This window comes from Nicrophorus vespilloides, unplaced genomic scaffold (assembly GCF_001412225.1).
Source record: "Nicrophorus vespilloides isolate i.1.1-1 unplaced genomic scaffold, Nicve_v1.0, whole genome shotgun sequence".
NCBI lineage: Eukaryota > Metazoa > Arthropoda > Insecta > Coleoptera > Silphidae > Nicrophorus > Nicrophorus vespilloides.
In genome coordinates, this window is record NW_017100101.1 from 341,312 (window position 1) to 357,794 (window position 16,483).

General features: G+C 36.6%; 7 protein-coding genes across 7 annotated transcripts; 3 read left to right on the forward strand and 4 right to left on the reverse strand.

Moving 5' to 3' along the window:
• Nucleotides 1-165: 165 nt before the first annotated feature.
• Nucleotides 166-2,538, forward strand: LOC108567983 (aspartate--tRNA ligase, mitochondrial). The gene is made up of 7 exons (XM_017928811.1): nt 166-268; nt 326-511; nt 654-749; nt 803-1,168; nt 1,223-1,861; nt 1,916-2,122; nt 2,183-2,538. The coding sequence occupies exons 1-7, from the start codon at nt 215-217 to the stop codon at nt 2,522-2,524; spliced, it is 1,890 nt and encodes a 629-aa protein (XP_017784300.1). The 5' UTR covers nt 166-214; the 3' UTR covers nt 2,525-2,538.
• Nucleotides 2,515-3,722, reverse strand: LOC108567999 (SUMO-activating enzyme subunit 1). The gene is made up of 3 exons (XM_017928838.1): nt 3,557-3,722; nt 3,075-3,503; nt 2,515-3,024 (listed from the first exon to the last, which is right to left on the reverse strand). Exons 1-3 carry the CDS (start codon nt 3,637-3,639, stop codon nt 2,535-2,537), a joined length of 1,002 nt encoding a protein of 333 aa, XP_017784327.1. The 5' UTR covers nt 3,640-3,722; the 3' UTR covers nt 2,515-2,534.
• Nucleotides 3,723-3,736: 14 nt separating this feature from the next.
• On the reverse strand, nt 3,737-5,608 carry LOC108567994 (phosphatidylinositol N-acetylglucosaminyltransferase subunit A). The gene is made up of 7 exons (XM_017928830.1): nt 5,431-5,608; nt 5,034-5,370; nt 4,735-4,969; nt 4,548-4,677; nt 4,329-4,496; nt 4,005-4,274; nt 3,737-3,954 (listed from the first exon to the last, which is right to left on the reverse strand). Exons 1-7 carry the CDS (start codon nt 5,451-5,453, stop codon nt 3,807-3,809), a joined length of 1,311 nt encoding a protein of 436 aa, XP_017784319.1. The 5' UTR covers nt 5,454-5,608; the 3' UTR covers nt 3,737-3,806.
• Nucleotides 5,609-6,145: 537 nt separating this feature from the next.
• LOC108568000 (transmembrane protein 189) lies at nt 6,146-10,441 on the forward strand. The gene is made up of 4 exons (XM_017928839.1): nt 6,146-7,552; nt 9,133-9,344; nt 9,398-9,616; nt 9,668-10,441. Exons 1-4 carry the CDS (start codon nt 7,291-7,293, stop codon nt 9,926-9,928), a joined length of 954 nt encoding a protein of 317 aa, XP_017784328.1. The 5' UTR covers nt 6,146-7,290; the 3' UTR covers nt 9,929-10,441.
• An 875-nt stretch (nt 10,442-11,316) lies between these two features.
• LOC108568005 (N-terminal Xaa-Pro-Lys N-methyltransferase 1) lies at nt 11,317-12,594 on the reverse strand. The gene has a single exon (XM_017928844.1). It carries the CDS (start codon nt 12,410-12,412, stop codon nt 11,723-11,725), a length of 690 nt encoding a protein of 229 aa, XP_017784333.1. The 5' UTR covers nt 12,413-12,594; the 3' UTR covers nt 11,317-11,722.
• A 133-nt stretch (nt 12,595-12,727) lies between these two features.
• LOC108567998 lies at nt 12,728-14,005 on the reverse strand. Its single transcript, XM_017928837.1, has 2 exons — nt 13,627-14,005; nt 12,728-13,575 (listed from the first exon to the last, which is right to left on the reverse strand). The coding sequence occupies exons 1-2, from the start codon at nt 13,839-13,841 to the stop codon at nt 12,771-12,773; spliced, it is 1,020 nt and encodes a 339-aa protein (XP_017784326.1). The 5' UTR covers nt 13,842-14,005; the 3' UTR covers nt 12,728-12,770.
• A 391-nt stretch (nt 14,006-14,396) lies between these two features.
• LOC108568002 (WD repeat-containing protein 82) lies at nt 14,397-16,209 on the forward strand. Its single transcript, XM_017928840.1, has one exon. The coding sequence runs from the start codon at nt 14,799-14,801 to the stop codon at nt 15,747-15,749; it is 951 nt and encodes a 316-aa protein (XP_017784329.1). The 5' UTR covers nt 14,397-14,798; the 3' UTR covers nt 15,750-16,209.
• Nucleotides 16,210-16,483: the final 274 nt, after the last annotated feature.

Consider the following 16,483-nt stretch of genomic DNA (forward strand, 5'->3'; position numbering starts at 1 on the left):
ATTAATTCAGTTTGTCCCAAATCAATGCTGCATATTTATTATCATCAGAAATACATAGAATTATCTGCACTTAATAATAATATCATTCATAATAATATATGAGATATATAATAGTAAATTTAACAAGTATCCCAAATAATATGAAAGCAATTTGGCAACACCCATAATAAAAAGTAAACAAGATTTAACTTGCTGTTAAAAGTTAACCTTAAAAATGAATCCTCTAAGAAGCTTATTAGTAAAGACTAATTTATTGAAATCTTATAAAGTATATGAAATTATTACAAAAAAAAAGCAGACATTTTCAACGTAATTTTAATTCCAGGTCATTTACAATATTCGAAAATATGTGTCATCAAACAATAGTTTGTTACAAAAGGATCAAAAGAATGTCTACTTAGTGGATGAGAATGATAATAGTGACCATGAAATTAATATTGCAGCATTCAACAAATTCACTAATCGTAGCTTTACCTGTGGTGAATTGAATACTGAACATATAGGATTAAGGGTAATGATGTAAACTTATGTAATTTGATTTATTGAATTTTTAAAAACACAATTATTCCTATGCATTTACTACTTTATTGTTCTACCAATTATCAGCATTTATAAAGATATACAATTAAATTTAATCTGAATATTCTTTTTAGGTTTCAATGTGTGGATGGTTAGAGTTTCATCGAATGGGAAAGTTTCTGGTATTGCGAGATGGTTACGGGCAAACACAATTTCTCATTGAAAATAACGTGAGTTGCTAAGTGTTGAAAACTTGGCAAAATGCTAAACAGTAATATTGCAGTCAGAGCTGGCGAAGAAATTGGCTCAAATTCCGTTCGAGTCGATTCTCAAGATCGAAGGTACTGTCGTGGCGCGACCGGCCGATATGATCAATAGGAAACAAGCGACGGGCGAAATTGAGGTTCTCGTGAAGAGTTTGGAAGTCCTCAACGAATGCAAGTCTCAATTGCCGTTCAACATACGAGAATTCCAGAAGGCCAAAGAATCGTTACGCATGCAATACAGATATTTGGACATGAGGTTTCCAGAAATGCAGAGAAATCTACGGGTGCGTTCAAAGATGCTAAAGAATATGAGGGAGTTTTTGGTCGATGATTGCGGATTCGTTGACGTCGAAACACCTACTTTGTTCAAGGCTACACCTGGAGTAAGTTTCGATTAGTAATTGAGGAATCATTCTCCAGTAAATGAATTTTTTTAGGGAGCTCAAGAATTTGTTGTTCCTACTCGATTTCCCGGTCAATTCTATTCGCTGGTTCAAAGTCCTCAGCAGTTCAAGCAGATGCTTATGGCCGGTGGAATCGATCGGTATTTTCAGATAGCCAGATGCTATAGGGATGAAACATCGAGACCAGATCGTCAACCAGAGTTCACTCAGTTGGATATTGAGATGTCATTTACATCGATGGAAGGCATAATGAAGCTTACCGAAGAACTTTTGCAGTATTCTTGGCCTTCGTTCCTGGATCCAATACCGAGACGTTTCAATCGCAAAAGCTTCAAAGAAGTGTTCGAAATTTACGGCACGGACAAGCCTGATTTACGATACGATTTTAAAATTCGCGATTGCACGGAATTTCTGGAATCCAATGATGCTTATGCTGGTTGCTTGGTGTTTCATAAGCCTCTGGGAAACCTCACGAAGTCGGTTAGAGAAAGGTTGAATATTAATCAATTTCCGGGAACGAAAATGATTATGAAAAAAATCAAATACAAAGACGATTTTGCTGAAAGTTGCGCAAAAATTTTGACTAGAGAAGTCGGCGAAAAAATCTTCGATAAATGTGAATTGAAGGAAGATTCGATCGTGTTCTTAGTTTTTGGTGAGAAAAATAATGCTGTAAGTATACTTACTTATATTTTGTAACAGCCGTATTGTATAATGTAATTACAGTTGAAAAGGTTAGGGAAATTACGCACGGATTTTGTTGATCATTTGGAGGAGTGTGGACATAAAATAAAAAAGGCTGGAATGCACTTCATGTGGATAGTCGACTTTCCTCTCTTCGAGGAGGAAGATGGGAAGCTTTGTTCGGTTCATCATCCATTCACATCACCGAATTACGAAGACTTACATTTAATTCGAACGAACCCCTTGCAGGTAATTATCGTACATTAGATATAATAAGAATAATAATGAAACGGTACAATATAAACGTAGGTGAGAAGTCAAAGTTACGATTTGATATTGAACGGAAACGAGATAGCCGGAGGATCCATCCGTGTACACAACGCGGATCTTCAAAAAGAACTGCTTTCTCTTCTGGATATAAAAACCGACAGTTTAATGCACATGTTGGATATGTTATCGTTGGGATGTCCTCCTCATGGTGGTATAGCTATCGGTCTGGATAGACTCCTATCGTTACTTCTGCACACTAAAAGTATTAGAGATGTGATCGCGTTTCCGAAGACTTTCGATGGCAAGGATCCGTTAAGCGGGGCCCCCAACGTAATAGGAGAGGCCGACAAGAAATTGTACCATATAAAAAGTATTGAATAAGAATATTTATTTACACCACATTCTCTTCCCTGCCACTGTAGTTGAAAGGATCCAACAAAAATACATTATTGATGGGCACCTCCTTTCCTGATACAGCCTTGATCGCTTCCTGCGCCATTACCCCACCTACGATCGAGCATACCGGCACTACTTCGCCAAAGATTAAATCGAAAACTTCTTCCTTAAATTTATCCGGATTCACTTGGTACAACTTCAAAATATCATCCTTGATCGCCTTCAGCTCCTTAACGTCTTCCTCCTTGCTCTCCATCATCGGATCTCTATTGAACTTATCCCGGAACTGCAAGAGCGCCAACATCAAATAATAGTAAATGTTCCTCCTCTTTGGTTTCATTGGGGCTTCTGGCAGCTTGATGACTTTGGAAAGATCGACGTACTCCATTTTACCACAGACTTTGACTACGGTTCGTTCTGACTTAACTTTTGTGATTCTTCCGTCGATTCCGCGTTTTTGGCCTCCAGTCAACTGAACTTTGTCTCTAAAATAATTTAATCAAATAAAGGTAATTCGAACATGGCAACAACTTACTCAAAGAATTCGTGCGTTTGGAAATCAGCGAACGAGTAACCGAACATGCCAAAGTTATCACCACATATGAATTTAACTTTAGCATCTCTGCAGTACTTGGAAATTTCTAACACTTGAACACTGTTCAAGCCTGTTGCAATGACAACTGTAAATATGGCAAAGAACTCTGCGTTTTTTTTATCCACGCTCTCGCTGTCTGGTGTGATCTTAACTAAGGGGTTCAAGGCTTGTGCCTTCTCTAATACTGCTTCGGCGATGTTCTTTCCCACAGATTCAGGACTCAGAAGAAAATTCTTGAAGATCTCTTCCTCAGTGACTAGGGCGTCGTCTAGGATAGTGAGAGAATTGATGCCGCAGAGGAGGATGTCTTTGGCGATTTCCGAACCCAAACCGCGGATTTTGATTAAGAGTACGTTGGCCGCTCTTAACCTACAAAAACAAAGTTTACAATAAACTTGATTAAATCGTGAATGTACACTTGCTTTTCTTGCGATTCTATTCCCCACAGTCTAATCTGTCTATCGTACAGCTCTGCTTCGGCCGTAGACAATTTCGATTCACTCATTATAACGCTTATTATTTCAATAAAAATATTAACACAAATAAGCCGGTTAACTTTCTTAAAGCAAAAAATACAACTGAATACAACCAGACGACGGCATCGACACTATTACCAACTACATTCATGGTATATTGGGTTGCATAACACTTCTAGTACGGATTCGTATATATTTATTTATTTTTCTTTGGATCATCATAAGATGTATAATCTTTGGCTAAATCGATTAGCCTTCTCGGGACTATCAAATCTAATAGAAATAGCATAACATAGCACAGGGAAACCACCAACAAGAATGGCCAAACACCGGTCGTAAGGTATCTAAAATTTGGAATAGTCATTAATGATACCCAAGCTTGTATCAGACTTACATCAATAGTAGCTCGCCCAACTCCTTATTTTCTTCGCCAGAAATTCTATCATAAACAACCTCAGTCCGTTTCGTCACGGCCTTCCAACTGTAATACCTCTTGATGCGATTGTTGCAACTGTACGGACAAACCACATTTCCGTCTTTCAAGTTCTTCATTGCAAGCTCGAGACCTTCCAGAAGAGCCGGCACCGCGGGCTCCGTCAAGTAGATCAAGTCGTCCGGTAGCACTTCCGGGATGCCCCCAACTCTTGTGGAAACCACCTGTAATCTTAAAAAGTCAAATAAATCAATTACATTTATTAAATTGAATATCTTTTAATACCCGCAACTGACTGCTTCGACAATGGCCATGCAATAGGCTTCGGTCAATGAGGTATTCAAAAAGATGTGGCCCCGATTCAAAACGTTTTTCACCTTCGAATGTTCCAATTCGCCTAATAGCGTAACACGATGTTGTAGGCATTTCTTTTCGCGGATTTCCTCCAAAAGCCTTAAAAGATATATTTAATATTGATTTGAAAGTGAATTTTATAGGATTAACCATCTCTTCGGTCCATCTCCTCCAATGATAAACTCGACTTCTGGATATTTAGGACACAATTCGGCGATGATCTGCGCCAACAGATCCACCCCTTTCCTGTAAACCAATCGCGAAACAACAACTATGGTAACTAAAATCAAACATGTCATTAACTAGGCATCAATTAATTCGATTTGTTCATAATTACTTTTACTTGTTGCTCTTTTACTGACGTCCGGTGTAAATGCCACTGTATCAACGGCATTCGGAATGACTGAAACCCTGCTGGAACAAACTCTCGCCCTCAATACTGTATTCTCTTTACCCGTGTGAGATACGCATATGCAATGGTTGCAGCTGCAAAGCGAGATCTGTAGGAATTTGTTCGTTATCACCGCACTCGTATCAGCGAATCCGAATAAACTGTGATCCGTGAAAACGGTCTACAACATTTTTATCATCATGAAACAGTTCATCATTAATTGGAAAATGTAATTAATTTCTAACTTTGAGGTTCAATAGTTTTCCTATGAGCATAGCTTCATGGGCCAAAGCACTGAAAGCGGAATGTCCATGGATTATGTTGATCTGCTCCCTGATTAGTATATATCTGATCAATGGTAAATTGCAGATCATTGTTGGCAGTATGCATTGGTTGTAGAATACTCTAATTGGGAGATAATAAACTTTCAAACCATTTGTCATATATCTAATTCCAACTCTGTCTCCATAACTATGAGTCATGACTATGACTTTGTGACCATTCTGTATCAAGCACTGGCCCAAATTGAAGATGTGCTCTTCCACTCCTCCAATATTTGGATAAAAGAAATCTGACACAAGGCTAAACGAAAAAAACAATAATGTTATTGATGATTATAGAAACAAATATATTAACAATTACCATATTTTGTGTTTATTCGTCATTTAGAAATGAATCTAATTGGATTACCTTAATAGCACTTTTTTAGGTTACTAAATAAAACTGAAGTTGCAGCGTAATGATTCAATTTTTATCAATTGATTACTGATCAGTCATGAAGTATATAGGAATCAAATTCCCGACGTTTGAAATGCCGACTATATCGAAATCTCGACTGTATCGAAAATGTCTACAATAACATTTTTAATTTATTCCGGAGCGTAGTCAACAAAATCAAATTAATTAATAATCATTTATTCTTATTAATAATAAAAGTGTAGAACAAGGTGATTACGCTCCGAAATAATTTAAAAATGTTATTATACAAATTTTCGATATAGTCGGGATTTTGTTGTCGAGATTTTGATATAGTCGGGATTTCGATAGACGGTATTTCGGTTGTCGGTTTTGCGATATAGACCCATAGGGATTGCGAACATAATTCCTGGATATAATTATAGATTTTGTTAACAAATTGATATGCAACCAAATCCACTGAATTTAATTTGGCGCAATCAAGCACACAAAGTTACTCTTTTCGCTTGTACAACGAAAATCTGATAAACCCGAAAGGGATTGAAATAGGGCCAAAGAGATTTATATCAATAAATAAATTGATATAAATCAAAGTTAAAAAAAAATGATTAAATAATTAAATTATGAATATTTGCGTGTAATTCATTTTCAATCATCTACAATCAGATTAAATTTGTTGTTGCACGTTTCAATGATTTAATATTGATATAACTGATATAATATTGATCATCGTATCAGAGAAAATTTAGTTGCTTATAGTTATGGAGTCAATTTACACATTTTCCTTAGTTAAATAGTTCAATCTTGAGGCTTTCGTTGTTTCATCTAGAAAACGGTTTGTATTGGAATCACAAAATTCTTGTGTTCAATTTTGAAGGTTTTTAAGTACTTAATTACGTGATTTATATTTGTATATTTTATGTAGGAATGAATGTTTGAAGACGAGCGATGTATGGCTGATTGATTGATCGAAATATTATCTTTTTGTGTTACGAGTTGTGAATAATTGAATGATTGTAAAATATGAGATTGTGTGAGGTGGATTTCGCGCACGTGTTTGTTGGGCGCTTTGAATGTTTGATGAGGAGGTGAAGAGAAGCATTGGACGGGCAGGTGCTAAAACAAGCCGAAAGTTCTCATCGGAAACGTCCTCTTGTGCGCGTTTTTCGTCCGTATCGACAGTGAGCGATGATGAATTACTAAATGTGAGTCATTTAAAATTGATTTTCTGTCGGTTGCGCGGCTTGCATTTTTAATGAGAGAGGACGAACGGATGATGGTGGATACGTACCTGACGTAAGCGCGTCGCGGCGTGCAACTCGCGGAGAGCGTGTGCTTTATAACAATAGCAGAAAAGGAACAAGGATACACAACGACGCGCAAAGATAGAAAAGGGGAGCAGTAGGTGTGCAAACGGATGAACGAGAGAATAGGAATTAACTACGACGACGACGTCGTCCTTTTCTGGCGCGACCGCTGCCAGTTTTAGTTCGCTCCTGTCTGGTTGCGCGGGCAGAACTGTCCTCTCCTGTCCTGTCCTATGTGACAGATGACAGAACGTAGTAAATAGTGTGTCGAAGAGGATCTGGAATCCGAGGAGGATGCGTTGACCTGAAAGGAGGGGATCCCCCAAAAATAAACATTAACAGATACGCTAATTTTCGAGAGATTGGGAGAGAAAGAGTTGATCAACAAATTGTTTGATTAGTTTCCTTCTTTTATTTTGGGGGGATCCAAATAATATATATATATATATTTGTGTTATATTTTTATCTGTGATTTTTATCGGTTGTGAATTACGCGATTATGGCGATGCCGTTATCAATTTCCTGCTCGCAGCGAGTCAAGGAAGCCTTGATGGTCGGATCGACGTTGGACGCGACGATGACGACGAAAATCCTTGCTCCGGTGAAGACCGAAAGACAGATCCTCGAGAATTCGATGCTCGAGGATGACCCGAACGCCAATTGCACCATCGGCCAGCAGGAGGAGGAGCGGGTGCCGACCGGACCCAGATGGGGTCCGCAACACAAGGGCGCACAAGAGTTGGCCAACCTCTACAGCACAGGTGAGATAATTTAAGAGACATTTATTCATTCCTTACAATTATATACCAATTAAATAATCAATCAAAGCACACACACGACATTACTGTTTGTGCGTTCGATTACGCACACACGTCGCTTTTGTTTCCAATTAGGGACAAGGATGGGCGTGACGGGAAGGCACCGCCGAGCTCCGCCCACCTTCCCGACAATTAGCCCATTAACAGGACTAAAAAACTCGTGTACAACAACAACATCAAACTTGTTCCTCCCCCGACGATATCGCAATCGATCTGCGCTTACTTTCGTTTTCTTGTTGGTTGTTTGTTTTTTTGCTTTATTGCGTTTCCCTCACAACCAGATCAGACGACGCAAGAGGACCAAGTTCTCGACTTCATCTACTTTATCGGTGATTATCCAATAATCACTAATCGATTTTGATATCGAGGCGAAACAATACACGAAAGTTGTTTACTTAGTTGCCAGCATTCATTAATCAAATGCATACGATTAATGAACTTGATAAACAATTTGTATATAGTAAAGTGTATTTTTCACTAACAATTTTTCATTTTTCATCTCGAATTTGAAAAAAGTTGAAGTAGAATTCGATGTTCAATTAGATCTGAAAACCACTAATATGTATTTAATATTCTGCTGCCAATCAATTATAGCCAAATTTATAATTCTCATTTCTTTCTCAATTGTTTGTCGCTGTCACGAAGTTCCCAAGAGATTTCCTATGGCGATTAGAATCAAATTCTGCTCGGCGAATCCATAGATTTTAATTTAATTTAGTTCATGTTCCTTGCGTATTTCTTTCAATGGATTAATTTTGGTCCCTATTTAGTGTACTTTTTAAGAATATACGCAACGGAATACTTTCCAAGTAACTTATACTTGTTAATTATATATAGTGACGTAAAAAAAATTGATATTTTTCCACAGACTGAAAAGTGTATGTGAATCTTTGTTGTTTATGGGTTGTTCGTTGAATAATAGATGCAAAAATAATTTCATCGTCCTTGATGCACTACATCTTCGGGTTTCTCACAGAGCGGCATGGTTATATGCCATGGGAACATGCAATATGTTACAAATACTGGAGGTGCGGCGTGCCATAATCCCAGGCCGAATTACATGAAATCCCATAAGGGATTGGCAGAGATAGACAAGACAAACAAAATAATAATTATAAATTGTTTACATTTTTTTGGGTGTAATTAAATCCGGTTAAGTAAGCTCCACCCATGGGCGGAGCTTAAAAAATGCGCATTTCATAGAATTTCGGAAATAATAATTATATGGCCCTTTGGCCAGCCTATTAATATATTTTTTATTTTATGAAAGAATTTATTTATGTATAGAATGTACTTTTTTTTCTTCTTATGTATTGATGTTTGGCCAATAAATTATTATTATTATATAATTATGTGAGGATTATTGTTAATGTTATTATTATTATCTTTAAATGATACAGATATAATTTAATAAGCTGGTAATGTACATTTCTTGTGGGCGTATTTAATATTTGTATTGATTGGCTTTTTCTCATGATTTAATAATTGTGAATTAATTTTTATTTACTATTATTTTATTGTAGGTAAGCGGCTGCAAGAGTGCGTGTGCGTTTGCATCTGCCTCGCTCTGATGTTGGCGAACTTCTTTTACCTGGTTTTGAAGTTTCGATGGCAGAATGCAAGTGCCATCATCGCCGCTGCTCTCTTCGGCATCGTTTCGGCAGATTTCGGTTCGGGCTTCGTGCACTGGGCTGCGGACACCTGGGGATCCGTCGACCTGCCTCTCATCGGAAAGGTACTTCTATTGCAATCAACCATATCGGTACTTTGGTTATCAAACTGTTGCAGAACTTTCTGAGGCCGTTCCGCGAGCACCACATCGATCCCACGTCGATAACGCGCCACGATTTCATCGAGACGAACGGCGATAACTTCACCGTGACTATACCGTTTTTAGGCCGAATGTTGTGGGATTTCCTCACACTCTCCGAGGATGAGGTGCAGGGTAAATTCACGTGGAACTGCTACGTCTTTCTGCTGGCCATCTTCGTCGCCATGACCAATCAGGTTGGACTTTGGCAACTTCATGGCATCTGTCATCATCGTTTTTTTTTACAGATTCACAAGTGGTCGCACACATACTTTCTGCTGCCCGGATGGGTGGTCTGGCTGCAGGAACACCACGTCATTCTGCCGCGACGTCACCATAGGATTCACCACGTCGCGCCTCATGAGACCTACTTCTGCATAACCACCGGTTGGCTGAATTGGCCACTGGAGAAGCTCCACTTTTGGAGCTTCCTCGAGTACGTGATCGAGTACACAACCGGCTGCAAACCGCGCGACGACGACCTCAAGTGGGCTCAGAAGGGCACGTGATACCCTCTCACCACCAATACACAACACCAACCACCGAAAACACCACACACAAATTTACTACAATTAATCAATTGATACACACATCGCCATATTTTTTTTACTTAAGCATAGCTTTTATCAATTGTTTTACAATGACAGTTTACATATATATATATAATTACTTTTTATACATGGAATCAGGAACAGCTATTGTCATTTCTTACGATCTGACATTGCAATACCCGATGAACGCATCTCTAATTTATTACCTGCGTATCCGCCGGACAAATTCATTTACACTTGAAACAGTTGTTTCCATTTGCGTACATAAATGTTTATAAACATGTGTTTTACAGAGCTGAATAATGTTGATGATGATCGTCGTTATTGCAATGTTCAATTATACTTTGCGTCAATCGTAAACGCAACTGTTCCGTTGTTGTTGTTATTATTATTTAATTAGTTTTCTAAAATTTATTTGAAAAGCAAAGACGCCTTCAATCTCTGGGATATTAAGCTTTAAGAAAAAGAAATATATTTAAATGAAACAAAATAATATATATACATTAACTAAAAGTGTATATATACATATATATTGAAGATATAAACTAATGTAATATAAGAAACAGCTTTTTAAGCACTCAATACGAGACCAAATTAAGGTTGAAAAACAAATCAAACAAAAGTTTAATGTAATTGAAGAGTCGAAAATTACTGTGCAAATTTAAAGATTTACGGATAACTTCGGTGAAATGCTAAAATTGCAATTAAGTAAAGCGAGAAATTAGAAGCGTATATAAATACTCTACCATCAAAATTAACGTTTTTTGGCTCTTCAATTAGTCACGCATACGGACACGAATCCGGGGACCATTCTCACTCTCTCTCTCTTGCGTATTTTGGCAGCTTATCTTGCGAGCAATTAGGTCGCTTCTTTTGCGAAACATTCGTGCGTTCGTTCATCGTCTCAGGTTGCCATTGAAAACGGATAATCGAAATTTTTGCTTAAAAGCTGCCCGATTTAGCACCACTACAAATATTAACTAAATATAACTTATATAAAGTGCCTGACTCTCAAGTGTCTTTGTTGATATTTATACTTAAGTGATTTAATGTTAAGGCCAAAGATTATTCTATTACCCTTAAACGTTTTTTTTTTTTGGTACATCCTTCGTCACCTGTAGCGCCGCGCCTGTCATGAAACGAAGATACAAAACCTAGGTGTATATGATATGCGAAGGAGGACGCTATGTTCGCAGACATGTGGTAGCATGGGACCAAATGTTAACACAATAACAAAATTTTTGTTTAAAAATCTTGCGGCGGAATGGACGTCCTAGTCATATTTTATAAATATAATGATTACTTTACAAGATAAAATATTATTACTTATTAGGCATATTTTCAAATTATTATTTATTTTTATGAAATGCAATTGAACGGAAAAAAAGGAATACAATAAATTAAACATATAATATTGATAACGCCTGTTGCCTTAAGGACTCGAGTCCAAGCCATGGATATTATACATGAACTATATATAAATACCGATTGTAGTATTTTTAATCGCGATTGAATATTATTGTATACAATGGAGTTTTATGCGATTATTGCAAACGTAGTTGTTAAGCAGACAATCACCAATCAAGAAATAATAATAAAAAATAACATTAATTCAAGAAAATTTTGATTATTTGCATTTTTTTCCCCTTTCAGTTGGAGTGAAACAGTGTTGCTGTACCCACTATGTACAGCATACTATGTAGCTATTTTTTAAATAAAACATTTCATATTGGACTTTTTAATATAAAAGATTTATTGAGTATCATTATCACAGTTAGCATTTGGTCGCAAGGCAAACATGTACACAGTGAACAGTTCCTTTGGGAAGTGAGCTTGCTTCTGTTTCCTGTAGCACTTCACTCCAGCCCTTTGAAATATTTCCATGTAAGCTTTGTATGGCCTTGTCACTGATGAATCACACTCATCCACTTCCACCTCACCATTTGCAGTAAGATTCTCCTTGATCACAATAACCCCTTTTGGCTTCAAAGATTTCTTGCAGGTAATCAAGAAATCAACTAAATGATCATCTGTTAAATGTCCCAAGACCCACTGCATCCAGACCACATCGTACTTGTTCTCCTGTGGTTGAAAATATTGCAAACTAATTGGATAAAATTCTCCAATCTTCAAGATCTCTGGTTGCAGATAATCCTTTGCCTGCTCCAGGAATTCGGCATTTTGCTCCACTAGATCCACCTTCATGAATATCGTTGATAGAAGGTGCTTGGTTATTCTTCCGATTCCGGCGCCGCAATCCAAAGCAGTTTCTGTGCCAGGGCTGTCCGAGCCTTGGAACACTGTCTTCAGGAAATGTCTGGAGCCTTGAATATCCGTTTGTGATACGTGCCCATAACCACCCAACATTCCATCCACGGTGGCTGGAATTTCGGCCCAATACTCTTTCGCTTTCGTGTAAAACTCTTCATTTTTCTCACACATATTTCAAATTGATTATAGGTTATGTAAAATGTATATATTTATATTTTTATCGAATAAAAACACTCTCCTATAGACAGCGAACTTTCAAGATTATTAAAATCCTTTTCAATGAAATTAAATAATGAATAATTAGAAATAAAGGCAAATGTAGAAACACTTCAACCACTCATGTTCCAAACTTGTTTCAAATAATTTCTAGGTTATAATTTCATATGTTATTTTAAACGTAACATCTAAAATCACCTGCTTAATGAGAATTAACAATTAATTGAATTTAACAAACAAAAAAATATACAAAACTAAAACTCTTAATAATTTAATACAAAAATAAATGTATTATGATTTGAAGATGTGTTCATCAACACTCGTCAATTAATTTTTGTCTAATTTGATCAGCATCCAAAATAACACCTTGATACCAATCAACAGGCAAGTCATCTTTCATCTCCTTGGCAATGTTATGCAAGATTGCTGTGGCAACAATAACAGACACAGTTGTTTCCATGTCTAAACGTATGCCTGAAGACAGTATCGGAAATCGCTTTTTCCATTCACTGAACATTTTTTCCACAAAATTCCTTATTTCACTCAATCTCTCTTTGCACGCACTTTCACCCTTAGTCTGGCTCTCTACCTGCTCCACCAGCAGATATTTCTCACTTTCATAACTGGCATTTCCCACTAAAATGTATTGACCATACCTACCACTTTCAAATTCTCTTTTCAATTTGCTGTTATCAAATACACTTTGGTTAACAGTGGAACCTGGACAATGTGCCACAATGTTTTTAAATTTTAAATTCTCATCAGATACACCTTGTACCTTCAGTGCAAAGTAACCTTTTTTACATCTAAATGTCTCAGAATCCTCAACACCAGGAAATTGGATCCGAATGAATGTGCAGTCCATTGATCCAATGACATTAGAAATTCTGGATCTTCTATGGAAATTCTCAGCTATTTGCTTCATTTCCAATTGAGTCTCAGGCATCTTTATATATTTACTTCTTAAAGATACTATGGCATTTGTGACTCTTAAGACTATTCTGCTGGCAGAAGCTTTGGAAACTCCTATGAAATCTCCAACTGTTTTCAGCACATTTCCCAAAGCATAGAATCTTAGCGTCAAAAGCAGTTGATGCATAGGTTTTATGCATCCTCCCCTGAAATACATTTTAATAACTTGGTTTAATAAATAATTTAAAATACGCAACCTTTGATTGGGAACTTTTATGAGGTGCTCAATATCGTCCAATATAGTCCTTACGACTGTCTTTGATAATCTAAAACTTGCGAAAAACTCGTCGTCGCTGTACAATTCGAAATAATTATTACTCTTTCTGTATAACTTCAATTGTCTTCCGAAGTCCTCATTTTCTTCATCTGAATTTGAAGCCGAACTTGATGAAGAACTCGAGCTGGACGGCATACTTGATAACTTTATAAACAATTGCAACCAATTGCAACTTACATGTAGGTTATGTATAAAATACTTTTATTTGTTTCTTTAGCGCACCAAACGGCCGAATACGGGACTTTATGTAGATTTTGTTATGAAACTTTGCGCTGTTCCATTTTACCGTTAATCAAATATATTTATTAGAACAAAATGAAGATTATGGGTTTTATATGAAACTTTAAAAGTACTATATAAATAGTACCAATTAATACTTAATAATTTAAAGTTAGATTGCAATGTGATAATTGTAGATTTGTTTATATAATGGTGACTAACATTGTTCAAAGATTTTAAATTTAAATAATATAGCAATCTACTTTACCATCTATAAGCGCCAAGGAGCGTATATTTCTGTTATTGCAGTCCTTTAGAAAGTTTTTTTGGTTATTTGTTAAAAGTGTTACATGCTTTTAATACACACGAAAAGAAACTACTAATTGTTACTAATGAAAGAAAAATGATTTTTTGTTTATTATTTTAGTTCAATTAAGTACCGTCTGTTGTCATTTGGTACCATGTGTTAGAAAGTCTGTCCTGTTGGTAAACGTTATTAATGGGGATCCATGTTATTTTAGAAATGATGGATGATCAAGTATCAGTTTTATTAATTGTTTAGTTAGATCATTATAACGCAACGAATAGAGGGATTAGTGTATGCAATTGTGTTTTGTATAGATTTTTCGTTTGCACTTTTTGACGTTGGTACACCGAGTATAATGATTGACGGTCGGCCATTTTCTTTGTTTGGGTGAAAAAAAGGTTTTTACCGAAGAATTGGCGTCGGTTTATTTTATTTAATTGTTATTGGATCGATACGATTTTTGTGTTTCCGTTCGGTTTGTGTGAGTTTCTGGATAAATACTGTCGCCGCGTTCGGGAGAGAAGAGCTTCGCCGGTGGTTGTTGAAGGGTGGAAAAGGATAGGAATATGAAGATGAAACTGGTGGATCACGTGGTGAGGAGCTTCCGAGTTGCTAAGGTGTTCCGCGAGAACACCGACAAGATCAACAGCATCGACTTTTCGCCAACCGGTGAAACCCTTATTTCGTGCAGCGAGGATGACCAAATAGTTATTTACGATTGCGAGAAGGGCACACAAGCTCGAACTGTTAACAGCAAGAAGTACGGCGTCGACTTAATCCATTTTACGCACGCAAAGAATACAGCCATCCACAGCAGCACCAAAGTCGACGACACCATCCGTTATTTGTCACTACACGACAACAAGTACATACGATATTTTCCTGGTCACACGAAGAAGGTGGTGTCGCTATGCCTGAGCCCCGTCGAAGACACATTCCTCTCAGGCTCTATGGATAAAACGCTAAGGCTTTGGGATCTAAGGTCTCCAAATTGTCAAGGTTTGATGCACTTGACTGGTAGGCCTGTGGCTGCTTATGATCCTGAAGGTTTAATTTTTGCTGCTGGCGTTAATTCTGAATGTATCAAGCTGTATGATTTGCGGTCCTTTGATAAAGGGCCCTTTGTTACGTTCAAATTAACACAGGAGAAGGAATGTGACTGGACGGGACTTAAGTTTTCCAGAGATGGAAAGACCATTCTTATTAGCACAAACGGATCCATCATTAGGTTAATTGATGCCTTCCATGGTACACCCCTGCAAACATTCACAGGTCATCTGAACAATAAGGGCATACCCATAGAGGCATCCTTTTCACCTGATTCACAGTTCATATTTAGTGGGTCAACTGATGGGAGGGTGCACGTTTGGAACGCGGACACTGGTTACAAGGTCTGCGTTCTGAACGCTGATCATCCTGGTCCTGTGCAATGTGTTCAGTTTAATCCTAAATACATGATGTTGGCAAGCGCATGCACGAACATGGCATTCTGGTTGCCAGCCATGGAAGATACATAGACTGTTTATTTAATTTAATTAAAAATATCTAAAAACACATTACTATTATTATGATTATTTTGAATGTGATGGACAAGTTTGATAATATCAATTTATTGTTAAATTGTAAATATGTTTTCTCTGTCTCCGTGGATCATAAGAAATGATAAAAGGAAATTGTATATACATTTTATTTAAAATTTGAAATATTTTTTTTATATATTTGTCTTTGGAGAAACACAATTGGGAATAACAATTATATGCAGTGCATTTAACGTTTGTTTTTGTTCGTTTTCGAAGAACAAGAGTTGAAAAAGAGCGTAGAAAAGGATAGTCAAAAGAAAAATAAGCCGATAATTTGTTTTTACCTACCAATGTTTCATAACTTTCAGTATTCATTGATGTTTTTTTTTTCTGTTTATCTTTTTGTAACAAAACATATGTATGTTCCTTAAAAACAAATAAAAAGTTGTAATATAAAAACAAGAAACATTTACGTTAAATACTAACTGTTATCCAATTCTTTTTTCTAGGCTACTCAAGAAAGGTTACTGATATTTTTTTTCTAATTAGTATTATTTTTTGAGTGTGCTCCAATGCAATATTTACCTGTCTTTATTATGTTTAAAGTAACCAACAACATTTATCAAATATATATATATGAATGAAACTGTTACTAATTTATATTTAATTCAATAGAAAAATTGCACATTCAAACAACCACATTAACAAAATATTGACTAGATTTTTACAAA

Excerpts from the sequence above, each read along its gene's own strand:
- LOC108567983 (XM_017928811.1), top strand. The coding sequence starts at position 215 with ATGAATCCTCTAAGAAGCTTATTAGTAAAGACTAATTTATTGAAATCT. Across the intron at positions 1,862-1,915 it reads TTGGTGAGAAAAATAATGCT|TTGAAAAGGTTAGGGAAATT; the intron begins GTAAGTATACTT and ends ATGTAATTACAG. Across the intron at positions 2,123-2,182 it reads TTCGAACGAACCCCTTGCAG|GTGAGAAGTCAAAGTTACGA; the intron begins GTAATTATCGTA and ends ATATAAACGTAG.
- LOC108567999 (XM_017928838.1), bottom strand. The coding sequence starts at position 3,639 with ATGAGTGAATCGAAATTGTCTACGGCCGAAGCAGAGCTGTACGATAGA. Across the intron at positions 3,504-3,556 it reads GGAATAGAATCGCAAGAAAA|GTTAAGAGCGGCCAACGTAC; the intron begins GCAAGTGTACAT and ends TTGTTTTTGTAG. Across the intron at positions 3,025-3,074 it reads CAAACGCACGAATTCTTTGA|AGACAAAGTTCAGTTGACTG; the intron begins GTAAGTTGTTGC and ends AAATTATTTTAG.
- LOC108567994 (XM_017928830.1), bottom strand. The coding sequence starts at position 5,453 with ATGACGAATAAACACAAAATATG. Across the intron at positions 4,497-4,547 it reads GGAGATGGACCGAAGAGATG|GCTTTTGGAGGAAATCCGCG; the intron begins GTTAATCCTATA and ends ATATCTTTTAAG. Across the intron at positions 4,275-4,328 it reads GTCGAAGCAGTCAGTTGCGG|ATTACAGGTGGTTTCCACAA; the intron begins GTATTAAAAGAT and ends TGACTTTTTAAG.
- LOC108568000 (XM_017928839.1), top strand. The coding sequence starts at position 7,291 with ATGGCGATGCCGTTATCAATTTCCTGCTCGCAGCGAGTCAAGGAAGCC. Across the intron at positions 9,345-9,397 it reads ACCTGCCTCTCATCGGAAAG|AACTTTCTGAGGCCGTTCCG; the intron begins GTACTTCTATTG and ends AAACTGTTGCAG. Across the intron at positions 9,617-9,667 it reads TCGTCGCCATGACCAATCAG|ATTCACAAGTGGTCGCACAC; the intron begins GTTGGACTTTGG and ends TTTTTTTTACAG.
- LOC108568005 (XM_017928844.1), bottom strand. The coding sequence starts at position 12,412 with ATGTGTGAGAAAAATGAAGAGTTTTACACGAAAGCGAAAGAGTATTGG.
- LOC108567998 (XM_017928837.1), bottom strand. The coding sequence starts at position 13,841 with ATGCCGTCCAGCTCGAGTTCTTCATCAAGTTCGGCTTCAAATTCAGAT. Across the intron at positions 13,576-13,626 it reads ATAAAAGTTCCCAATCAAAG|GGGAGGATGCATAAAACCTA; the intron begins GTTGCGTATTTT and ends AATGTATTTCAG.
- LOC108568002 (XM_017928840.1), top strand. The coding sequence starts at position 14,799 with ATGAAGATGAAACTGGTGGATCACGTGGTGAGGAGCTTCCGAGTTGCT.